Genomic DNA, 25892 nt, shown 5'->3' with positions numbered 1-25892 from the left:
CCCCTGAAGTCCATATTTTACATCTGGGTTTACGCTTAGTGTTACAATTCTATAGGTTTGGACAAATGTATAATGACGTGTATCTACCGGTATTAACACAGAGTAGTATTACTTAACTAAAAATCCTTTGTTGTGCACCATTTTTTTTTTTAACCTCTTAGAACCTGAGCCAGCAGAAGAGTACACTGAGCAAAATGAAGTTGAATCAACAGAGGTATGATTTTAATTTAATGGCTGCCTTTACTTTGCTGCCTTTCACACAAATTTCTCAAATATTTGCTTTGCTTTGCAGTATGTAAATAGACAATTCATGGCAGAAACACAGTTCACCAGTGGTGAAAAGGAGCAGGTAGATGAGTGGACAGTTGAAACAGTTGAGGTAAGAGTTCTCTGTATTGCAAGGTTGTTGTCTTTGTCTTCATTTAGTAATTTTTATCTTTACTGAGAACAAATTAAGATTGTTTTTTGCATCATTAGTACATTTATTATAGTAACAAACTCATTACATTAGACTGTTACTTAAAAAAAAAAGAATGTTTATCCCTGTAGATGTTTAATAGGATCACTGCTTTGCTGAACCAGTTTTAAAAATTTTATTTTAGGCAAAGTTACCTGCGGATTAATCTATCTGTTACCATAATTTGTCTCTTTCTGAAATCAGGTTGCTCTGTAAAAATCTGGACTCCCACAGTGATAAACTGTGTGTTGGGGTATCATCTTGTACTCCTCCTTTACCCTAATTCTGTTTGGTCACCAGGCTGTATGTAGACTTCCTCTAGTGTTTTCTAATGCTGTCTCTCAACTGAGATGATGCTTTTTTTCGGGCCCTTATGTCTGGTTCAGTGATACCCTTCATATTACTGCTCTGTGACTGCCTCCGAACCATCCTATTGATTGTCACAACTTAATCATTGGAAGAGTTAGCTTTAAGTTACTTGTACTTGAGGTTCTCAGTGATGCCTTATTACTTGTAAGCCTTACCAATTGGTCATGGCCTACCTTTTGATCCTCTTTTAGATGTCTGTCTTGACACCTCCAAAGTGCAGGAAAACAGCTTTAAGCTGAGGGCAGTATGCTTTTCTTTTTAGTATGTTATTCTTCTATCAAGACCATTCTCCTGGCTGGACATGGTGGCTCATGCCTGTAATCTCATTGTGGGGCTGAGGCAGGTCAATCACATGAGGCCAGGAGTTCAAGGCCAGCCTGGCTGACATGGTGAAACCCTGTCTCTACTTTAGAAACAATTTAACAAAAACCTGGGTGTGGTGGTGCATGCCTGTAATTCCAGCTATTTGGGAGGCTGAGGTTCGGGAATTGCTTGAACTGGGGAGGTAGAGGTTGTAGCAAGCTGAGATCATGTCACTGTATTCCAGCCTGGCTGACAGAGCGAGACTCTGTCTCAAAATAAGTAAAAACAACAACAACAAAAAACGTATTCTCCAAAGAGATTCCAGAGATTTTTTTTGTTTGTTTTTATTTTTGAGTCAGTCTGTCTCTTACCCAGTAGGGATGGGGTTTCACCGGCCAGGCTGGTCTTGAACTCCTGACTTCAAGTGATCTGCCTGCTTTAGCCTTCCAAAGTGCTGGGATTGCAGGCGTGAACCACTGTACCTGGCCCAAAGATGCTATAATTGTGCCAGCAGCTTCATCCCTCTATTGGAGCACCAAAATCTTCCGTTGGTAGATAAAGAATTAGGTAATTACCCCAGAAAGGCACTTTGGATGAAAATACTGCCCTACAAAGTCCCAACAAAATAGTGTATATTTACTTAATTAAAAAGTGCAGTTCAGAAATGTTACAGGAGGGTTAGAAGAGAAATCAATCAAAAAGATTAGTAGAGTGGTGATTTACAGTTGTTCCTTGGTATACGAGGGGCATTGGTTCTAGGACACCCACACACACACCGAAATCTGCTCATACTCAAGTTGTGCCATGTATATGCAGGACCCACGTATATACAGGTGTTTCATATCCCAAGAGTACTGGTTGAAAAAAAATATGTGGATAAGTGAACCTGTGCAGTTCAAACCCATGTTGTTCAAGTGTCAGCTGCCTATGTGAGGTGTACAAACCCATTGAGCCTTGACTGAGTAGATGGGATATATGGTTTTAGGGGAACCAGGTAATTGAGGTGAATTAGCGTGGATGTAGAAGTAAAACTAAGCTATTAGTGTATTTGTTTTATTGAACATTAGAGTGAAAGATTATCATTGACATAGTAGGAAAAAGTTGGGAAGCCATGTATATTGTGTTTTGTAGTGTAGTATTTTTTGCATTTTGAAAAGAGCATACTACTTACCATTGTGCCAGCGTGGTTTGTTCTTAGTATCTGGTAGGTAGGCCTTTCTAAAGGCTATCCACATGAGATTGCACAAATTTTTGGAACATCTTGAAGTTGGTACTACACAGTTCTTGGTTTTGCTTTGGTAACAATTTTTATCTTTGTTGTTTATAAAGGAAATAACTGATTTTGCCTAGTTTCAACCGTTATGACGTGTCCAGTTTTAAATCCAGACAGAATAATATAAATTTGATGTAATAAAAGTTAGTGAGGATTTCCTTGCAGAGCAGGGAATAAGAACAATAACCAGAGGAATTATTAGAGCTGGGTAAAGACTACTAGAATTGAGCTTTGGCTTCTGTAGCAGTTTAGATGAGGTGGTAAAGCTTGATCCTGGGGTGTTGGCTGAGAAAATGGAACGATGATAATAATAGCTAACATTTCTTGAGTGCTGTGTACCAGGTTCTGAGGCAGATATATTTGACATAGATATATAAATTCAGTTACTATAGAAGACATAGCAGTTTTAAGAAAAATACATTATTTTAAGACGTAAACACACACAGGTAATCTTCCTTCGAAAGTAGCTTATAAAATCTGAGGCTGAGTGAGGTGTCTTATGCCTGTATTCCCAGCGCTTTGGGAGGCTGAGGCGGGTGGATCATGAGGTCAGGAGTTCAAGACCAGCCTGGCAACATGGTGAAACCCTGTCTCTACTAAAAATACAAAAATTAGCTGGGCATTCTGACAGGTGACTGTAATCCCAGCTACTCAGGAGGCTGAGGCAGGAGAATTGCTTGAATCTGGGAGACTGAGGTTGCAGCGAGCCAAGACCTTGCCACTGCGCTTCAGCCTGGCTGACTGAGTGAGACTGCCTCAAAACGAAAAACAATAAAAAAATAGATAAATAAATCTGAAATGTACATAGTGATCCTGTGGAACTGAAACAGTGTAGAAGTGATGACATTTTACAGAATGTTAAATTTGGCATAAATGTACATACATTTGGGTAACTACATTAAAGCCTGTTCTGTTTATAGTATGGATAGTATATATAGTTTGGGGACCCATCATGATGGTAATGAGTGGAACTTTTTTGCTCTCCTATTCCTTCTCAACCTTTTTTCCTAACTTAGGTGGTAAATTCACTCCAGCAGCAACCTCAGGCTGCATCCCCTTCAGTACCAGAGCCCCACTCTTTGACTCCAGTGGCTCAAGCAGATCCCCTTGTGAGAAGACAGCGAGTACAAGACCTTATGGCACAGATGCAGGGTCCCTATAATTTCATACAGGTATGTTCATTTTAGTCAAACACTGTATCAGAAAGTTTAAGTGTTTATATTATTTGACTTTATTCTATTCTATCCTAACTTAACCTGTAGGATTCAATGCTGGATTTTGAAAACCAGACACTTGATCCTGCCATTGTATCTGCACAGCCTATGAATCCAGCACAAAACATGGACATGCCCCAGCTGGTTTGCCCTCCAGGTTAGTAGGGTACATTTTTATGTGAGAGAGAAGTATAAGGCCAGTACTTTCAGGTTTTATAAAGTTTGTGAAAATTAATTTTATTTTAATGACTATTAAATTTTGATCCTTTTAATTTGATTAAAAAAACTTATTGTTCCTATAATTTGAATTTAAAATGGAACCTTGTAATTGTTTATTTTTAAACTTTTTATTGGTATGTAGACATAGAAATATACATGCAAGTTTAATGAGTTCTCATAAACTGAAAACACCTGCACCTAGATTAAGAAATGAAACATTACCAGTACCCCAGAAACCTATGTTGCGTTCCCTCTCAGTCACTAGTTATCCTCGCCCTGAATGATAACCTCAGTCAATTACCTCTGACTGTAATAGACCAGTTTTGCCTGTTTTTGCAACTTTAACAAGTGAAATTTTGCTTGGCTTTTAAAATTTCAAAATTAATCTAGGAGTAAAAATAATAGAGGTATCTTTCTTTGAATGCTTACAGAATTCTGGGAGAATTTCTAGATTTTATTACGTTAAAAAATAATACACAGCAGTGAAGTGGGTAAGGGAATATGTAAGAGGCAAAGGGATGAGAGAAAACTGCGAGACAGTTTCAGCCTCTTTTTGGACTTAACCATTATTTGAAGTAGTAGCACTAAATAAAATTGGTGTCTTCCATTGGGTTAAGTGGACCTTCCTTCCAGGACTATTAGCGATTGTGAGTCATCTTGGTTTTTTTTCCCAGAACACATCAATGTTAGTGGAACAAAAGTGGAACTAAATAAAATAACCTATTTAATGTTGCATGATCTTAAATATCATAAAAGATGTTGCTGAGTAAAAGTGTGTTTAATGACAATTATTTGGTGTAAGGTAGTTAGGATTTTTCTGAAGTAAAGGGAGCTTGTATCTCACATTTCTACCAAGAGTTAGGAAACAAATCAAAGGTGAAGCCTATAAGAAAGCCCTCATGGTTTTTAGTGTTCATTTTCTGAGCCCTACTAAAGGAAGAGATTATGTCATTTTCTCAGCTGGTAAATCGTGTGAAAATCAGTACACATAGCACTGATGTGACCTGTAAGGCTATTTAGGTATTTACATAATGCTAAGTCCATTAGACTGTCCAGTGAAATGGGTGCTTTCTAAATGACTAACCAAAGATTCTGTAATTTTGATTATCTGTTTAATCATTGTTGGGAAGGGAGGTGGGAGAGTGATGGGAATTGTCAAGAAGATGCATGCTGAGTTGAATATAGGCTCTCAAAAAGAATATATCTTAAATTTCCTTTTTCTATAGAAACATTTGAAATTAATTGAAAATTGGTAATGTTAAGATATGTTGAGCCAGGTAGCTCACGCCTGTAATCTCAGTGCTTTGGGAAGCCAAGTGGGGAAAGATTACTTGAGTCCAGGAGTTTTGATACCAGTGTGGGCAACATAGTGAGACCTCGCCTCTGCAAAAAATTTAAAAATTAGCAAAACAGAAAATTTAGCTTGGCAGGGTGGCCTGCACCTGTAGTCCTAGCTACTGAGTGAGCCAAGGTGGGAGGATTGTTTGAGCCCTGAGTTTAAGGCTGCAGCTAGCTATGATGGCACCACTGAACTCCAGCCTGGGCAACACAGTGAGACCCTGTTTCAGAAGAAAGAAAAGATGAAAACGGAATACTGTGTATCTGAGGTCTGGAGTATGAATAATGCTACTTTGTTATTACAGCTTTAAATGTTTTTCTCATGGTACTGATTATTTGTTAGTGCATTCTCGTTAACACTTTACTCTTAGAAAAAAGAGAACAATCGTGAAAGTAAACTGTTAAATAGTAATCACTGCTAGTAAAAGAGATGCTCACTTGAAAGCTAAAATTATATCTGCATTTCCCAATTTCATGATTGCTAAAAAGTTTATTCGTGGTTTGACTATAGAAATTTACCTTTAATTACCAGGCATGGTGGTTCATCCCTGTAATCCCAGCACTTTGGGAGACTGAGATGGGCAGATTACTTGAATCTAGGAGTTTGAGACCAACCTGGGCAACATGACGAAACCCTGTCTGTACTAAAAATACAAAAATTGTCTGACTGTGGTGGCACATACACCTGTAGTCCCATCTACTTGGAAGGCTGAGTTGGCAGGATCACTTGAGCCCGGGAGGCAGAGGTTGCAGTGAGCCAAGATCACGCCACTGCACTCCAGCCTTGGTGACAGAGCGAGACCCTGTCTCAAAAAAAAAAAAAAAAAAAAAAAAATTGCCTTTAATGGTGAAATAAAAAGTATTTAAAAGACGCTTTTCTAAAAATTTAATCTTATATGACAAATTTTTTGGTCACCTTTGCAGTTCATTCTGAATCTAGACTTGCTCAGCCTACTCAAGTTCCTGTACAACCAGAAGCCACACAGGTAAGAGTAGCTATTTTTTCAGGGTCAGGTGAATTAGCTCATGCCTATAATCCTAGCACTTTAGGATGCTGAGATGGGAGGATCACTTGAGGTCAAGAATTCAAGACCAGCGTGGGCAATGTAGCGAGACACCGTCTCTGTTTTTAAAATATAATTTTAAAATATTTTTTCACTTTTGTTTTAATTAGTTCCTTGGTTACTTTCTTAGCTTATGACAGAAAGGTATGAATTTCATCAGTGTCCAAGTGTTCTGTTGGAATTCAACAAATTCATTGTAGTGGATAGCTGTCAGCCTTTATTTCCATATTTAGGTTTATTTTTCTTTTGATGACTTTTTAAATTTTTCTTATGTCTTGCATTTTAAATAATTTATTTTAATGAAAAGCTTTTTTTAATTTAGAACGGAGATTTCCAGAAGACATGGTTTAGACATAATTCTAAAATTTTGTGCAGATTTTGCCATCTTAGAAGTACTTACGGAGGGCTTTTATAATTAGACTTGGGTTTGTTTAATGTTGAGCTTCAAAAGTATGCTTTTTGCAATTTTTACGTTTTATATTACACAAATTTAAAGAGAAATGGTAGTATTTCTGCCTTCTTTAGCAGTTGTATCTATTTCTTAGCGCCATGTGTCTTAGAGGTAGCTTGTTTTTAACAGTCAATTTTGTAAGCAGAAAGAAGCTTTGATTTCTTTACTTATGTCTAGGTTCCTTTGGTGTCATCCACAAGTGAGGGGTATACAGCATCTCAACCCTTGTACCAGCCTTCTCATGCTACAGAGCAACGACCACAGAAGGAACCAATCGATCAGATTCAGGCAAGTTCTGTTACCAGGCTGCATACATTTGATGAGGCACTTACTCATGAATTGGACAGAGGTGCATTACCATTAATATAGTGATTCTTCTTGTTGGACCTACTTTGCTTTCATGAAATTCTTGAGTTTGTTAATATACATAAGTTCGAGATTAATTTACCACTTTAGTACGTCTATTCACTTTATGTTTGGCTAAGTTTAGTTTACCACTAAAGTGCATCTATTCACTTTGTGTTTAGGCAACAATCTCTTTAAATACAGACCAGACTACAGCATCATCATCCCTTCCTGCTGCTTCTCAGCCTCAAGTATTTCAGGCTGGGACAAGCAAACCTTTACATAGCAGTGGAATCAATGTAAATGCAGCTCCATTCCAATCCATGCAAACGGTAAGCAAATTAACTAATATTAAGTGCCTAGTGTATAATGTAAATCATGCTAGATTTTCAATTTTTTCTTTCTTTCTTTCTTTTTTTTTTTTTTTGAGATGGAGTCTTGCTCTGTCGCCAGGCTGAAGTGCAGTGGCGCGATCTCGGCTCACTGCAACCTCCACCTCCCGGGTTCAAGCCATTCTCCTGTCTCAGCCTTCGGAGTAGCTGGGACTACAGGCATATGCTACCATGCCTGTCTAATTTTTCTATTTTTAGTAGAGACGGGGTTTTGCCATGTTGGCCAGGCTAGTCTTGAACTGACCAGGTGATCTGCCCACCTTGGCCTCCCAAAGTACTTGCATTACAGGTGTGAGCCACTGCACCCGATCTCCTTTTTTAAAAAAATTTTATTCTCTTAGCTCATTCCATTTTGCACATTGATGGAGTTTCATCAAAGGTCTTCATTTAGTTGTACTTGAGTCTGCGTCTTTCATAATTGTAGGATATATTTAATTGAACATAAACTGATTATTCCAGAGATTTACTGATATTAACTGATATTCTAGAGATAAATTTTAGCCTTATGAGTGATGAATTGCATCATCTTATTTTGTAGTTTTACCCTTTTGATTTGATTAACAGAATTTTAAACATTGAGAGAAATAGACTAATATAACATCCACAAAATCATTACCTAGATTTAATAGTTGCCTTATTTGCTTAATCTTTTATTTTACTGAAGTATTTTGAAGTAAATTTCAGATGTTATGCTTTACCCTGATTCTTCAGCAAGCACCTTTAGAGAATTTCTAGAAAATAATAATACAATAATCTGTGGGGCACAGCTAAATCAGTGCTCAGAGGAAAGTTCCTACGATTAAATACTAAAATATTTAACCTTCGATTAAAATGTCAATAAAAATGAAAAAACATTTAACCTAGTTAAAGTTCACAGAATAAATTTCTATAAGTGATACTGCATCAGGAGTTTGTCTTATTGATTGATTGATTGAGACAGAGTCTTGCTCTGTCACCCAGGCCTGGAGTGTAATGGCATGATCTCGGCTCACTACAGTTGTATTTTTAGTAGAGACGGGTTTTCACCATGTTGGCCAGGCCGGTCTTGAACTTTTGGCCTCAGATGATCTGCCTGCCTCAGCCTCCCAAAGTGCCAGGATTACTGGTGTGAGCCACTGTGCCCGGCCAGAGTTTATATTTTAAAGATTTCTCATATATGTAAAAGCATTTCCAAGGCTGCTGATTTCATGTCCTTTTTTTTTTTTTTTTTTTTTTTTTTTAATTCTCTACTTCCATTTCACAGCATCTTATTATACTCCCCTTTAAGTGCTATATGGTATATATGTCTTTTTCCACATTGAAGCACTTGAAGGGTTTTTGTGTGTGTGTGTGTGTGTGTGTGTGTGTGTGTGATGTTTTTGTGTTTGAGACTTCTGTGATGTCTGTTTATGTCTGAGGTAAAACCACCATTGAGTTTGGCCATGTTAAAAGCAGAGAATAAAAGGATGAACTAATCATTTACTTTATTTACTAACAGGTGTTCAATATGAATGCCCCAGTTCCTCCTGTTAATGAACCAGAAACTTTAAAACAGCAAAATCAGTACCAGGCCAGTTATAACCAGAGCTTTTCTAGTCAGCCTCACCAAGTAGAACAAACAGAGCTTCAGCAAGAACAGCTTCAAACAGGTACGAAATCCAGTGTCACCTCGTTGGCTCCTTGCTTTCCAGCACAGTTATTGACAGTGTTAGGACAGTGTAGACTTCAGAGTGGTGGTGTTCAAGAGTTTCTGTTTTAGTAGTAGACCATAGGAATTTTTCATTGCAGATCATGAGTTAAATTGAGTCTGTACTTGTATATGTGAATTATATGCAATTTTGGGAGGCTTTATACCCATTTCCTTTTGTCACTGAACTTTCATAATATCTCTGTTGCATTGTGTAATTTATATAGAATTAAATTCGTTGCTTGAATTACCATAAACTACACTTTTTTTCTTGAGATGGGATCTCACTCTGTCACCCAGGCTGGAGTGCGGTGCTGTGATATCGGCTCACTGCAACCTCTGCCTCCTGGGCACAAGCAATCCTCCCTACCTCAGCCTCCTGAATAGCTTGGGAATACATGCATGTGCCACCACGCCCAGCGAATTTTTTGTATTTTTGGTAGAGTTGGGGTTTCACCATGTTGCCCAGGCTTGTCTTGAACTCCTGAGGTCATGTGGTCTGCCCACCTCAGCCTTCTGAAGTGCTGGAATTAAAGGCGTGAGCCATTGCATCTGGTGATAAACCATACTTTCAATTGTTAATTGATTGAAGGCTTCTAACATGATATTTGGCATTTAAGTCAGTTAGACAAAGTTAAAAAACTCATGGTGGCTGCATTTCGTGGACTGGGTTGAAATATAATCTATTTTGTCAAATAAGGTCATAATTTGGCTAGTTACCATACCTGGCACAATAGTAATGTAGGTAGAGACACTTTTATTTATTTGAGACAGGTTCTTACTTTGTTGCCCAGGCTGGAATGCAGTGATGCCAGCATAACTCACTGCAGCCTCAGACTCCTGGACTCCGGGATCCTCCTTCCTCAGCCTCCTAAGTAGTTGGGACTACAGGTGCTCACCACCTCCCTGACATTTGTGTTTTTTTGTAGAGACATGGTCTCCAGGAGCTCACTGTGCTGCCAGGCTGGTCTCCAACTCCTGGCCTCAAGCGAACTTACTGCCTTTGTCTCCCAGAGTGGTGGGATTATGGGCATGAACTACCTTGTTGTGTAGCCCGATAGAGATTCTTTAGATTGTTTTTATTTTTAAGAAACGGGGTCTCTGTCTGTCTCCCAGGCTGGAGTACAGTGGTATAATCGTGTACTGTAACCTCTAACTCCAGGGCTCAAGTGATCTTCCCGTCTCGCGCCCACAAGTAGCTGGGACTACAGGCTTTTATCAAACTCGGAGCCTCAAGTAGTCCTCCCATCTCTACCTTTCAACACGTTGGGATTATAGGCATGAGCCACCATTCCCAGCCAGATTCTTTAAGTCTTCTTAGGTCTTTTAATGTCTTATTGAGGTCTTTGGTTTAATTATTTGGAATTTAATTGGAATCCCACAACAAACTAGCAATTTCTGCTAAAATCAGAGGAGTTAATACTTTAGTCAGCCTGATTTTAAAAAGTTGTAAAATTTTCTAATTATTCAATTTATTGGTAAACTTGGATCAGCATTATAGATTTTTAAATAGTAAATTCTTACATACCCCGTAGCATTCAGTATCACTAGTATGAAGCTTGAGTCTTCCATGCTCTGATAGAAATTATAGAAATTGTCAGTTATATTATGCTCAGCTTCTCAATGATAAAAACTAGTGGCGTGATCACGGCTCACTGTAACCTCTGCCTCTGGGTTCAAGGGATCATCCTACCTCAGTCTCCCAAGTAGCTGGACCTTCAGGCATGTGCCACCACGCCTGGCTAATTCGTTGTTTTTTTGTGTTTCACCATATTGTCCAGGGTCGTCTGAAACTCCTGGTCTGGCCTCAAGTGTTCTGCCTGTCTCAGCCTACCGTAGTGCTGGGATTACAGGTGTGAGCCACCATACCTGGCCTGCCATGTGTTTTAAAACTCCTTCACTGCCATATACTCATAAGTTGGTTGTGGAGAAGGTATATTTGGAACCTTTGGACATTGTGCTGATTTTTTTTTGTGTTTTTTTTTTTCAGATGGTGTGGTGAAATTAAAAGTAATCAGTCATTTGACTTGGTTACTTTTGCCCTTGTACCCATTTATTTGAAACTGTCTTGCCCTTGCATCCTGCTTGACTTTCCTGATTGTGAGGCCCTTGAGCTAGATAACCTTCTGTTACCATTTCAAAATATACATTAATTATAAATAATAATATGATATTTTCAATAAAAACATAAAATCAGCCCATATACCTTGCTTTTTAAAACACGTTCATACCGCTACTATAATTTTAGGTAGCCATGACCTCCTATCTGGAATATTGCAGTTGTCTCCTAACTTGACTCTTGACTCTTTTAGCCCACTCTGTTCTCAACACAGTAGCCAGAGTGATTTTTTTTTTTTTTTTTTTGAGTCAGTTTCCCTCTTGTGCCCAGGTTGGAGTGCAAGGGCACGGTCTCGGTTCACTGCAACCTCCACCTCCTGGGTTCAAGCAATTCTCTTGTCTCAGGAGAATCAAGGGTTCTCCTGTCTCAGCCTCCCGAGTAGCTAGGATTACAGGCACTCGCCACCATGCCCAACTAATTTTTGTAATTTTAGTAGAGACGGAGTTTCATCATGTTGGCCGTTGTGGTCTTGAATTCCTGACCTCAGGTGATTCGCCTGCTTCAGCCTCCCAAAGTGCTGGGATTACAGGTGTGAGCCACTGCAGCCAGCCTAGAGTGATCCTTTTAAAATACAAAGTCAGATGTCTCTCCTATTTGCAAATCTTCTAGTGGCTTCCCAATGCATTTAGAAAAGGAATCCAAAGTTCTTACTTTGGTTTACAAAATCCTATATGATCTGGCCCCAGCCTTTATCTTGTTCTATATGCATATACTATATGCATTTTCTTCCTTATACTCACACCAGTCAGGTATGCAGCAAGTTCTCCTTATTCTCAGGGCCTTGATACTTTCCTTCTTGGCAAAACTTTATCCCACTGATAAGTATATGGATTGCTTTTTCTGTTTTTTTTTTCTTCTTAAGTTCATTTATTTTTAATGGAGAAATAGAAACTATAAATATATATAGATATCTTTTAATCACATACAGCATGCTGTGTTGAAAATGTGTATACATTGTGGCCAGGCTTAATGGCTCGTACCTGTAATCCCAGCTACATTTGAGGTTGGGGTGGGAGGATTGCTTCAGGCCAGGAGTTCATGATGAAATAATACGTATACATTGTGGAATGGCTAAGCCAGCCTAATCAACATTTGCATTACATTACATACTTGCCTTTTTTTTGTGTGTGTGTGTGGTGTGAACTCTTAAAAATCTACTCTATTTTCAAGAGTACTATAATACATTGTTATTGACCAGAGCCATCATGTCATATAATAGATCTTTTAAATTTATGTCTCTTGTATTGCTTGCTTCTTGACTTCTTGCAAGTTTGTGCTTAAATATCGCCTCTATTCATCACTTTTTCAAATATAGCTCACTCATTTGGTGCCTCATTTTTATCCTATTTTGTTTTTACTTTGTATGTATACTTTATTCATTTATTATCTTCCATTAGAATAAAGCTTCAATTTAGGCAAGATCTATGTGTTGGTAAGGTGAACTATGTGTTGGTAAGGTATCCCTTGTGTCTAGGACAGTGTCTGGCATGTTGTAGGCCCTCTGATTTTTGTTTTTTTGTTTTTGAGACAAGAGTTTTGCTCTTGTTTCCCAGGCTGGAGTACAATGGCGCGATCTTGGCTCACCACAGCTTCCGCCTCCCAGGTTCAAGCAATTCTCTTGCCTCAGTCTCTCGAGTAGCTGGGATTACAGGCATGCACCACTACGCCTGGCTAATTTTGTATTTTTAGTAGAAACGGGGTTTCTCCATGTTGGTCAGGTTGGTCTCAAACTCCTGACTGTAGATGATCCACTCACCTCGGCCTCCCAAAGTACTGACAGGCATGAGCCACCATTCCTGGCCTTTGTTTGTCTGTCTGTTTTTGAGATGGAGTTTTGCTCTTGGTGCTTAGGCTGGAGTGCAATGGCGCGATCTCACCTCACTGCAACCTCTCTCTGCCTCCCCGGTTCAAGTGATTCTCCTGCCTCAGTCTCCCAAGTAGCTGGGATTATAGGTGTACACTACCATGCCTGGCTATATTTTTATGTTATTAGTAGAGACAGGGTTTTGCTACATTGAGCAGACTGGTCTTGAATTCCTGGCCTCAGGTGATCTACCCGTCTTGGCCTTCCAAAGTGCTGGGATTACAACAGGTGTGAACTACTGTGCTTGGCCTGAATAGTTGTTGAACAAATCATTTCAGTATGTCCCATCATTCTGGAAATTTTGTTTTAATTTGAATTAGTATCTAATCAGGAACATGATAAAAGAATCTTTAGCTTTTTAAAATAGCCTATAAGTTTATACTTTACCAAAATTTAAGTAGGAATTTGGGTATTTTAAGATAAAATGAAGGCTGGGTTTGGTGGCTCATGCCTGTAATCCCAGCTCTTTGGGAGGCCTGCTTGCTACCAGGAGTTTGAGACCAGCCTGGGCAACATAGAGCCCTACCTCTATAAAATAAATACAAAAATTAGCAGGGCGAGGTGGCAAATGCCTGTAGTCGTAGCCACTTAGGAAGCTGAGGCTGGAGGATTACTTTGAGCCTAGGAGTTCAAGGTTGCAGTGAGCCATGATCACGTGACTGCACTCCAGCCTCAACAACACTGGGCGAGAGAGCTAGACCTTGTCTCAAAAGTAAAAATTAAATAAAATAAAGATCACACTTAAGTTGTTCTGCTGTGAGTTCCTTCTTTTCTTTCCTTTTTCCTTCCCTTTTTTGAGACAGGGTCTGGCTCTGTCACCCAGGCTGGAGTGTGCTGGTGCCATCTCGGCTCACTGCAAACTCTGCCTCCCAGGTTCAAGCCATCCTCCCACCTCACCCTCCCAAGTAGCTGGGACCACAGACATGCACCACCATGCCTTGCTATTTTTTGTAGTTTTGTTGTTGTTGAGATGGGTTCTCATTTTGTTGCCCAGCTGGTGTCCTCGAACTCCTTAGCTCAAGCAATCTGCTTGCGTCAGCCTCCCAAAGTGCTGGGATTACAGGTGTGAGCCACTGCATCCAGCCTTGCTATCAATTTCTTACAGTGAGATTTGATCAAAATTAATAAAAGTTGTTATTGATAAAAAGTGATTCTAATGCATACAAGTGAACCTTTTTATATGGAAAATGTTATGTGTACTTGTCATTCACTTATTTTAAATTATGGGAATATAGTATAAGGCAGTCTATATAAAAAGATGACACTGAATGATTTAGTTGGTTTATTAAATAGTTAAAGAGGAGCCATGACTCTCTGTTTTCCTTCTAGGTATTCCCTAGTGCTTTCATTGCAAAATAGGATTCTAACAACTATTAATGTATTTGGAGTTTCTTAAGGATGTAAAATAGGTCAGGTAAAGATTTTCAAGAGTCATACAGCTGCTTTTTTCTCTGTCCCAAAAGGGGAGATTTGGGTTGGCCAACAGCTTCTGACCCTTGTTTTTAGTGTGTGGGCCTTCCCTTTTTCTCTTATCTTCCTCACCCCCCAAAGATACTTTTAGCACCCTTTTTTTCTCCTCTTTGAATTATAACATTGTTCCTTTGTATTTAATTTTCGAAAGTTTCTACATTCTAGAACTCTCTCCATTGTGGATGGAGCTTGTATATATGTTAGTGTGTACCTTCTAGAACCTTACCTTCAAGTGGGTTGAGTGCCATGTAATTGTCTTCTAAATTGGCCGTACTTCCCACTTAAAATACTTTGAATTGGAATTTGGCATTAAGGGCTATAAGCTGAAGGCCTCCTGATTAAGCTATGTTATTGATGGCATGTTCTACCATATAGCTGTTTAAATATGAGAGAGTTGTTTTGCTAAGTACCAAAGGTTATTTAGCTTCTAGGCTGGGGCACTTTCAGGCTGCTTGGTGCCAGGCAGCTGCCTCCTAAGGTTATTTAAAAGAATAAGAAAACTTCTACCACTAAGGAGCTTTATAATGAAAAGAAGTAATTAAATGGTACTAAATGGTAATTGTAGTATGTGTAAATCTTTTATTTTGGGTCTCTTGTGCTAAAAGGTAGATGCCTTTCAGGAGACGTTAATATAGCCTTTCATATAATTTGTGTGGAAGCGCCCTGCTTTCAATGGTTTGGAATTGTGGTTGGAGAATTTTACCCCCATTAGATTAGTCTAAGGGTAGGAGAAAGGTAAGAGACTATTCATGTGTAGTTTTCCTTATTGTTGTTTGCAAATTTAAGGATTAAACTTAAAGGAGACTGTATAAGACACTTCTTAAACTTTCTTGTTCATGGGAGAACAAACAGTAATGAGCTGTGTGTGTGTGTGTGTGTGTATATATATACACACACACATACACACATACATTTGTCCATATGTACATACGTGTGTGATGTATACTTTTTCTTTCTTTCTAAAATTATAGTGGTGGGCACATACCATGGTTCCCCAGACCAGTCCCATCAAGTGACTGGTAACCACCAGCAGCCTCCTCAGCAGAACACTGGATTTCCACGTAGCAGTCAGCCCTATTACAATAGCCGTGGTGTGTCTCGTGGAGGTTCCCGTGGTGCTAGAGGCTTGATGAATGGATACCGGGGCCCTGCCAATGGATTCAGAGGTAAAAAATAAAGGAAGTTCTAATGACCTTTTACTAGTTCAGATTCTTTCTTTATTTGTAACGTATATCACACAGTTTTTTGGGAAGGATGTGTCTGTCTGCATTAGCCTCTTATGTACAGTTTAAACAAAATATATAGTTTGGTACAATTGTTATAATTTGTTTATTTGTATATTTGGTATAATTTGTTATTTAAATAACAAATCATGGAATTTTTGTTCATTTGGTTATGTCAATTTCATGTCTACCACTATATCGGAGGATAGTGTTTTCCACATTACCAGACCTTATGGGGATTGTTTATTATGTTTGTATGGGTGTGTGTGTGTTTACATGCATAGATGGGTTAGAAGTTTATCTTCTGAGAGGCAGTTAGTACTTACAGAAATTTATAAACAGATTGGATCAAGACAGGAAATTGGAAATTAATTTGAATCACTAGCCTGGCTTATAATTTTTTACTTTTTTCCCATCTTCATTAATAAGAAGGTAAAGTTCCTTGTGAATAAGAAAATTATTTTTTTTCTTGTCCTAAATTTTAGGAGGATATGATGGTTACCGCCCTTCATTCTCTAACACTCCAAACAGTGGTTATACACAGTCTCAGTTCAGTGCTCCCCGGGATTACTCTGGCTATCAACGGGTAGGTAAACCAGTTCTAATATAAGCCTGAGCTAAGTAACCAATGAAAGTGGCTTAGTGTAGTTGCTTAATGAACCTAAACTAATTTGGGGTTAACTTTATGGTGTCCAAGATACTCTTGAAACAAAAGCTTTTTAGCACTCGACATAAGTACTCCTTCAGTAAAATCTGTTAAAGACAGTGATTTCCAAGAGCAGAGAAATACATTTCACTTAATGTTCTTGAGAATAGTAGAAGTGCAATTACAAAATATGGTGTAGCTGTGATAAACTGAAGTGTCTAAAAGATTAAGGAAGATTTCTGTATTGAGTGTTAGACTGAAAGAATAGATGGGTAAGCATTTTTTAAAAAGTATCTTTTCAATACTAACTAGCTTGTCTTTTAGGATGGATATCAGCAGAATTTCAAGCGAGGCTCTGGGCAGAGTGGACCACGGGGAGCCCCACGAGGTAATATTTTGTGGTGGTGATCCTAGCTCCTAAGTGGAGCTTCTGTTCTGGCCTTGGAAGAGCTGTTCATAGTCTGCATGTTAGGAATACATTTATCCTTTCCAGACTTGTTGCTAGGGATTAAATGAAATGCTCTGTTTCTAAAACTTAATCTTGAACCCAAATTTTAATTTTTGAATGACTTTCCCTGTTACTATATAAATTGTCTTGAAAACCAGAACATATTCTTTTCCTCAGAAAAAGTGTTTTTCCAACTGAAAATTATTTTTCAGGTCCTAAAACCTGCTAAATGTTTTTAGGAAGTACTTACTGAAACATTTTTGTAAGACATTTTTGGAATGAGATTGAACATTTATATAAATTTATTATTCCTCTTCATTTTTTGAAACATGCCTATTATATTTTAGGGCCAGACACCCTTTAATGGCCAGATAAGCCATAGTTAACATTTAGAGAACCATTTAGAAGTGATAGAACTAAAGGAATTTGCAGTGTCTTTTGGACTTCTATTAGTGATACAAATATCAAGTCTGACTTTTAAACAAAACTCCCAAATTCCTAACTTATTGAACTGTACTTAAAAAGGTTTGAAGAGTTTTTGTTTTTCTTTTACTATTAGAAGACTACTTCCCATTTTGATAGGATGTTAGCCTATTTAACAATTAGAGCTAGCATTTCATGTAGTCTGAAATTCTAAATGGTTCTCTGATTTGAGGGAGGTTAAACATCAAATAGGTTTCCTCTATTTATTGGCCATAACCTGTAAAATGTGTGTTAAGGAGGAATTACAAAGTACTTTGATTTGAATGCTAGTAGAAACTGGCCAGGAAAAAGGTACATTTTTCTAAAAATTAATGGATCACTTGGGAATTACTGACTTGACTAGAAGTATCAAAGGATATTTGCATGTGAATGTGGGTTATGTTCTTCTTTCCCACCTTGTAGCATATTTGATGAAAGTTGAGTTAACTGATAGTTAAAATCTGTTTTAACAGCATGTAAAAAGTTATTTTATCTGTTAAAAGTCATTATACAATTTTGAATGTTATGTAGTTTCTTTTTAACAGTTTAGGTAATAAGGTCTGTTTTCATTCTGGTGCTTTTATTAATTTTGATAGTATGATGTTACTACTGAAATGTAAGCTAGAGTGTACACTAGAATGTAAGCTCCATGAGAGCAGGTACCTTGTCTGTCTTCACTGCTGTATCTATTCCCAACGCCTGATGACAGTGCCTGGCACATAGTAGGCACTCAATAAATACTTGTTGAATGAATGAATGAATGAGTACTGGTGGAATACTCCATTAGCTCTACGCTTCTTTTAGCTAAGAGAACATGAGCAAATTTGCGCATGACAACTTCCAGGACAGGGGAAACTTGAACACTGAAGAATTGACCTCTTAAGCCTAATAATGTGGTGACAGCTGCCCACATGCTTCTTACTTCAGATGAAAATCTGCTTGAAGGCAAAACAAATATTTGAAAGAAAAATCAAATGCCATTTTTGTCTTCTAGGTCGTGGAGGGCCCCCAAGACCCAACAGAGGGATGCCGCAAATGAACACTCAGCAAGTGAATTAATCTGATTCACAGGATTATGTTTAATCGCCAAAAACACACTGGCCAGTGTACCATAATATGTTACCAGAAGAGTTATTATCTATTTGTTCTCCCTTTCAGGAAACTTATTGTAAAGGGACTGTTTTCATCCCATAAAGACAGGACTACAGTTGTCAGCTTTATATTACCTGGATATGGAAGGAAACTATTTTTACTCTGCATGTTCTGTCCTAAGCGTCATCTTGAGCCTTGCACATGATACTCAGATTCCTCACCCTTGCTTAGGAGTAAAACAATATACTTTACAGGGTGATAATAATCTCCATAGTTATTTGAAGTGGCTTGAAAAAGGCAAGATTGACTTTTTTGACATTGGATAAAATCTACAGGTCAGCCCTCGTTATTCAGTGGTAACTGACAAACTAAAATATTTCCCTAGAAAGGAAGATGAAAGGAGTGGAGTGTGGTTTGGCAGAACAACTGCATTTCACAGCTTTTCCAGTAAAATTGGAGCACTGAACGTTTAGATGCATACCAGATTATGCATGGGTCCTAATCACACATATAAGGCTGGCTACCAGCTTTGACAGCACTGTTCATCTGGCCAAACAACTGTGGTTTAAAAACACATGTAAAATGCTTTTTAACAGCTGATACTGTATAAGACAAAGCCAAGATGCAAAATTAGGCTTTGATTGGCACTTTTTGAAAAATATGCAACAAATACGGGATGTAATCTGGATGGCCGCTTCTGTACTTAATGTGAAATATTTAGATACCTTTTTGAATACTTAACAGTTTCTTTGAGACAATGACTTTTGTAAGGATTGGTACTATCTATCATTCCTTATGACATGTACATTGTCTGTCACTAATCCTTGGATTTTGCTGTATTGTCACCTAAATTCGTACAGGTACTGATGAAAATCTCTAGTGGATAATCATAACACTCTTGGTCACATGTTTTTCCTTCAGCTTGAAAGCTTTTTTTAAAAGGAAAAGATATCAAATGCCTGCTGCTACCACCCTTTTAAATGGCTATCTTTTGAAAGGCACCAGTATGTGTTTTAGATTGATTTCCCTGTTTCAGGGAAATGACTTAGACAGTAGTTTCAGTTCTGATGGTATAAGCAAAAGAAATAAAACATGTTTATAAAAGTTGTATCTTGAAACACTGGTGTTCAACAGCTAGCAGCTTATGTGATTCACCCCATGCCACGTTAGTGTCACAAATTTTATGGTTATCTCCAGCAACATTTCTCTAGTACTTGCACTTATCTTTTGTCTAATTTAACCTTAACTGAATTCTCCTTTTCTCCTGGAAGCATTTATATTCAAAGTGATGATTCCTTCCCTTAGATGCATAGGGAGAGTCTCTAAATTTGATGGAAATGGACACTTGAGTAGTAACTTAGCCTTATGTACTCTGTTGGAATTTGTGCTAGCAGTTTGAGCACTAGTTCTGTGTGCCTATGAACTTAATGCTGCTTATTGTCTCATTCTGACTTCATGGAGAATTAATCCCACCTTTAAGCAAAGGCTACTAAGTTAATGGTATTTTCTGTGCAAAAATTAAATTTTATTTTCAGCATTTAGCCAAGGAATTTTTCCAGTAGGTGCTCAGCTATTTAAAAACAAAACTATTCTCAAACATTCATCATTAGACAACTGGAGTTTTTGCTGGTTTTGTAACCTACCAAAATGGATAGGCTGTTGAACATTCCACATTCAAAAGTTTTGTAGGGTGGTGGGAAATGGGGTATCTTCAATGTTTATTTTAAAATAAAATAAAATAAGTTCTTGACTTTTCTCATGTGTGGTTGTGGTACATCATATTGGAAGGGTTAACCTGTTACTTTGGCAAATGAGTATTTCTTTTGCTAGCACCTCCCCTTGCGTGCTGTAAATGACATCTGCCTGGGATGTACCACAACCATATGTTACCTGTATCTTAGGGGGATGGATAAAACATTTGTGGTTTACTGGGTAATCCCTAGATGATGTATGCTTGCAATCCTATATAAAACTAAATTTGCTATCTGTGTAGAAAATAATTTAATGACATTTACAATCAGGATTGAAGTAAGTTCTTTACACAGTGATCTCTATGAATCAGTTCAGACAAGGGATGGGGGGAAAATGCCTTTGAGGTTTTGAACTTCTGTGCATTAGTGCAGATGTTGTGAATGTGTAAAGGTGTTCATAGTTTGACTTCCTATGTATGTTTTTCAAAGAATTGTTTCATTTTTTTGAACTATTTTTCTATTTTTGGTTATTTTGCCATCACAGTTTCAATGTGTATCTTATGTCTCTACTCAGACCATATTTTTAAAGGGGTATCACATTATGGGGCAGAGAACTTTTCAACAAGTCTTATTAAGATCTGAATCTTGGTTCTAAGTATTCTGTATAATACATGAATGCTTGTCCTAGCTGCAGAAGGCCTTTTGTTTGGTCAAATGCATATTTTCATAGAGTTTCCAGGAAACGATGTCACACCTCACTGTAGCCTCTTGGTGTAGCAAGCTCACGTATAAAATACTTTTGTATATGCACAATATAAATCATCTCATATGGATGTGAAACTTTAAAAACTCAAAAAGGTAGAATGTCATTGATTCCTTGATTGGGGCAGTTTTATTTCCAGATCTTAATAATTCGTAAATACTATGAAAAAGTTATTTCAATCATTGTACCTTGATATTAAAACAAATATCCTTTAAATATTTCTAATCAGTTAGCTTCTACAGTTCTTTTGTCTCCTCTTATATGCAACTCTTATGTGGGAGATTTTTCCACTTACAGGAGACATGAGAATGTATGCTTATTCTCAGAAGGTTCATTAACTGAGGCGTTCAGTTAACAACTGGTTGAGCAATCAGCTTCCTAAGTGTTTTAGGAAGTTTGTTCATTATATTTTCAGTAATATAACTAGAAGAAATGGAATGCAGGTAAGCGCCAAACTCAGACTCCTCATTTTAATCTGCATCCCACTTGAGTTCTTGTTAAGCATTCTAGGTTTAACTGATGAATTTCAAAGAATCGGTATTGCTCTTGATCTTGTCCTTTTTATGGAATTAATGGGGAGGAACCCCCTCCCCAGGAAAACAAAAGTAAATTGCTAAAGCTCATCTTCATACCTTTTTCCATTTTGAATTCTACAGACATATTGGAGAAGACTAGTGAATGTTTAAAATTACTTTAAGTTATATGAAAGCCTGTTTTTCTCACTGTCCTTGAACGAAGTCTGCTTAAGTTGTTAAAAACCATCAAGCAAAGCTGTTAAGTGAAGAAGTGCTACTGGTACGAGGAGAGGAAAAGGTTTATTAAAGAAATCTAATATAATTATAAATCTAATATAGCCTCATCTAATACACTTCTCAACCTCTACTACTACTACTCTCCTACTTTAACAAGCTCTTTTGAAGTCCATTCCAGTTACGTGCAGCAGTATGGCTGTTTTGAGTATAGGGAGTAGAAGACCAGCATTTGGTTCTGATCATGTAGCAAAGGCATTTGTGTATTATTGCTTATTTGGAAATACCAACTGTAAGTAATGTGTTTAATAGGGATACACACTGTTTTAAGTCACTGAACTAAGGCTTTATTCAGCAAATTAGGGTATCCTTTACCCAGCATCATGCCAAGCACTAGGCATTTAGTGGTGACAAAATCACTGTGGTTTCTGCTTTCCTTGAACTGTCTAATCAAATACACTGATGCGACACCAAGGTGTAGCAAATGACATGATGGAGCAATGTGTTGATGGTAGATGTTAAAGCCATGACAAAGTTTATACCTTAGTTAAAATGATGAGAGAGGTAACTGAGCTAGATTTGAAGGATGAGGAATAGTAGACTAGTCAAAGGGGAGAGAAGAAATATCTAAACATCTGATCACCAGTGACCGAGAAAGTTATCACGCTCAAGTGGAAAGAAAGGACTAGCAGAGTTACAGGTTAGAGAAACAGGTAAAGGTTACCATGGGCAGTGTTAATAGTTGCATTCCATGTTAAGTTTCGTCTCTTAAGGACAGTTGCAAACTATTCTGTGTGTTGGTTGGGCCAGGCACAGTGGCTCAAACCTGTAATCCCAGCACTTTGGGAGGCTGAGGTGGGCAGATCATGAGTTCAGGGGTTCGAGACCAACCTGGATAATACGGTGAAATCCCGTCCTTACTAAAAATACAAAAATTAGCTGGGTGTGGTGGCGTGTGCTTGTAGTCCCAGCTATTCAGGAGGCTGAGACAGAATAATCGCTTGGCTCCCAGGAGGGGGAGTTTAAGTGAGCCCAGATTGTGCTCCCCCGCTCCCCACCCCGGGGCAAAAAACGAGAACCCCTCTCAAAAAAAAAAAAAAAAAAAAAAAAAAAACTGTGTGTATTATTTGGGGTGGGGATGGTGGTTCACTTAATAAAATTACCATTTAAAGAACACAATGCAGTGTTGAGAACAACATATATGGGTCAAGAGATGGTGAGGCTTGTTGGAGTGGCTCATGAGAAATGGATTGCAACATGAAGGTGGGGATGGGGGTGGTGGTGAATGGATTGTATAGATTCCCTATCTCACTGGACACTCATCAGCATCCTTTGCTGATTTCTCCAGGCCTTGGATGTCAGATTCATCTCTAGCTAAAATCTTCCCTGGGTAATCTCATCCAGTCCCATGATTTTGAATATGAACAGCGTTTTAGTCCTAAATATTTCTAGGTCCCAAACCTCTCAAAACTCATATTCACCATCTTGATAGGAATTTCTCAAAATTCCAAGTCAACTCCTTGATTACCCAACACCAGTTCTCCATTTATCTAGTTGCTCAAAGCATATGTTTTGTGTACCATCTTCACTTTACTTTTGTATCCTGTATCCTTAAGTGAGTCCATGTGCTTCCAACTTGAATCTCCAGTCATTTAATACTGTTAACCACTACCACGACTACCATTCTAGCACAGGTGACTAAAATAGGTTATAATTGTTGCCGTTATTTCTACCTTTGCCTTCCTGTGGTTTAATTTTTGCATAACCAAATGAGCCTTTTAAGAGAGCAAAGCAGATTTTCTCATTTCTCTGTCCCCCACAAACTGCAGTGGTTTCTCATACTAGAATTAAATTCTGAATGTGGTCCTCATGCCATACTTTTATCTGGCCTGCCTTACCGTTACTTCACTTGCCCACTGCTTCGGCCACACTGACTGCTTTGCCAGGATTTTTTTTTCCCTCTTAGAGCTTTTGTATGTATATCTTAAGGCATGGGAAAGCTTTTCGCTCAGATATTCCCAGGGCTCATTCTTTATAAATTTAGGGTCTGCTCTAACCAGTGTCACTCCCGCGGAGGCCTTCGGTGTTCGCTTCTGAAATAGTGTACCCTTAGTCACTTTACTCACCGGATACTTTTGCTTAACAGCATTTAAAACAAACTAGAATTAACCACGAGGGCCAGGAACATTTTGGTCACTATCCCTTGTAAGCAGAATAGTGTATGGCATATTGAAATTTTGCTGAATGAATTAGAAAAGAATTTGGTGATGGATGTTGGACTAAATGGGTGGTGCTGCTGCTGACATTAAAACTGGAAGTGTCTATCTGGGAAAGGAGTTTGGGTTCAGACATTTGCGGTATCCAGGAGGAAACATCGAGCAGTTGATAATGTTTTCTGAAGTTCAGCGATCTGCCCCGAAGTCAAGAATGCAAAACTATGTATAGGTAGTCCTTGTAGTCATGTTCTTGGAGGAGTTCAACTGGGATCCCTGGGGGAGTAACTTCATTTGACGACCATACACAGGCTTATTAAAGGGAGCCTGCAAAGTACAGCGGCCGCAGTCATGAGTAGATTACAGGATTCCCATCTGTAAGATCAAAACGGTGGGGGTGGAGGGCCAAGCGAGACCAATAAGATAGGTCTGTTAGCCGAGTTTCCTCAACTTACGGGGATCGGTTTAATTGAACACAGATCCCTGGATCCGTCGTGTCTCACGTATCCAGGCTAACGCTGAAAACCCTGGACCTACGTGGGCAGGCCCTCGGGGTGCGAACATCTATTTTGCCCTTCTTAGCCAAGGTACCTTAGTTCGGATATAAACAGAGTGGAGAGTGGCAAACAGCACCCAACACCGCAGCTTCCGCGAGCAGTGAGACTAAAACGTGCAACTGCGCTGGACGTCTAGGCCGCGGCTTCGCCCCTGGAGCCTTACGTCATTACTCAGCGACAGAGTTGAGGGTGGTCCCTTCTCGCTTGCCGTCGCCGGCGACTTTATTGCGCTTAGACACGTGGTGCCTGCTAGCGCCTGAGGACGCGTGCTGCCAAGCGAGGCTAACTCCGAGAGTTGGCTACCAGGCATCCACTAGGGGCAGTCAGCTGTGCCTTGTCTTTCGGAGTTGTTCCGTGCTCCCACGTGTTTCCGCTTCTCCACTGGCTGGGATCCGCCAGGGTCCGGGCGCAGGTACCAAAGGCGGGAGGGCAAGGTATGGATGCCGATTTTGGCAACTGTCTTCTTCCTGGACCAAGAGGGGACCGGCCTGAGGATGAAGGCTGTGCATCCGGACGGCCTACCCCCACTGTCCTCCACCCCTCTTTTGGTGCGCTCCTAGATAGCAATCGCCTCTCCCAAACGCAGCCGTTCTCGGCGCGTGCTTTTTGAGCGTCCTTGGGGGTTGCGTGGCTCGATACCCACCCTTTAAGTGCCTGTAACTGGAGAGTCGGGGTGAATGGGTGGGTGACAATACTTGCTTTCCGTGGAGCTTGCCCGCAGTGCCTGGTTGCAGCTCTGGGCTTTGAACTGAGGTAATGTGATGCCAGATCCTTCTGCGTTGTGAAATGCTTCACTGTGCGCGTTCCTTTATACATTTTTTTTTAAATCAGGAGTCACATCATTCAGGACTTGGTTTTGTTTGCCAATGCACCTAAAGTGGTGCCTGGCACATAGATGTTATGTGTAGGTAAATGAAGGAGTGAGTGAAAAATAATCTCCTTCAAGGCCTTCCCCAACAGGCCTTCCATGACAACTTCAGACCATAGTAATCTCAGCCCTTCCTTCATTTGACCCTTCACTGTAGTTATTATTTTTACATCTAATTTATCTGTGTTCTTGTTCCTCATCTCATTCCCTTAAATATCTTCTTCAAGAAAAATGCAAGCTTGAAGTAATGGGCCTTCTGGTACTACTTCTGGGGGTCCCACAGTAGCTAGAGCAAAAGGCAGCCCCCATTAATTGGTTGTTGATTGATTTTGCGGAATCTTTATGTGGCAGGCAACACAAGGTTTACAAGTTGAGAAGATTGGTGAACTGGGAGGAGCTCAGGCTCTGGAGTCAGGAAGACTGGAGTATGAATTCTGTCTGTCGTTTTTCTGCCTCGGGATACTTGAATTCTTTATACTTTCTCCTTTATTTGTAAATTGGGGTCCTTGATAGTGACTTAATGTGTTATAGTATGACATATGCTAAAATCTTTGTTTGCATTGGGAGGTTAGAAGGGACAGTTAATGTTCAGTCAATGAGCTTTATGTTTAGAATGCAGTAGGTACTGGAGTTTCT

The 25892-nt window shown here is 39.0% G+C and overlaps 2 protein-coding genes across 8 annotated transcripts in view; both read left to right on the top strand.

Annotated features, from left to right (window-relative positions):
- CAPRIN1 (cell cycle associated protein 1) overlaps nucleotides 1-20399 on the top strand; it is a 51714-nt gene extending 31315 nt beyond the window's left edge. The window contains exons 7-18 of one of the 3 annotated variants that reach the window (XM_032283611.1): nucleotides 162-214; nucleotides 293-379; nucleotides 3419-3574; nucleotides 3665-3773; nucleotides 6098-6159; nucleotides 6866-6976; nucleotides 7216-7365; nucleotides 8903-9053; nucleotides 15516-15710; nucleotides 16253-16353; nucleotides 16738-16801; nucleotides 18318-20399. In XM_032283611.1, coding sequence (XP_032139502.1) covers nucleotides 162-214; nucleotides 293-379; nucleotides 3419-3574; nucleotides 3665-3773; nucleotides 6098-6159; nucleotides 6866-6976; nucleotides 7216-7365; nucleotides 8903-9053; nucleotides 15516-15710; nucleotides 16253-16353; nucleotides 16738-16801; nucleotides 18318-18382 — 1304 coding nt within the window. In that variant the 3' untranslated portion in view covers nucleotides 18383-20399. The remainder of the gene's footprint in view (nucleotides 1-161; nucleotides 215-292; nucleotides 380-3418; nucleotides 3575-3664; nucleotides 3774-6097; nucleotides 6160-6865; nucleotides 6977-7215; nucleotides 7366-8902; nucleotides 9054-15515; nucleotides 15711-16252; nucleotides 16354-16737; nucleotides 16802-18317) is intronic. The other 2 variants (XM_032283608.1, XM_032283610.1) reach the window with 2 other exon arrangements.
- Nucleotides 20400-22711: 2312 nt separating this feature from the next.
- Nucleotides 22712-25892, top strand: part of NAT10 (N-acetyltransferase 10) — a 43494-nt gene continuing 40313 nt past the window's right edge. The window contains exon 1 of one of the 5 annotated variants that reach the window (XM_032283605.1): nucleotides 22712-24822. The gene's annotated coding sequence lies outside the window, so the exon portion shown is untranslated. The other 4 variants (XM_032283602.1, XM_032283606.1, XM_032283603.1 and 1 more) reach the window with 4 other exon arrangements.

The sequence above is a fragment of the Sapajus apella genome, unplaced genomic scaffold (assembly GCF_009761245.1).
Source record: "Sapajus apella isolate SASKATOON/1434 unplaced genomic scaffold, GSC_monkey_1.0 scaffold14, whole genome shotgun sequence".
Taxonomy (NCBI): Eukaryota; Metazoa; Chordata; class Mammalia; order Primates; family Cebidae; genus Sapajus; species Sapajus apella.
Note: the sequence above shows the minus strand (reverse complement) of the source record. Positions and strands in the feature narration are given on the sequence as shown.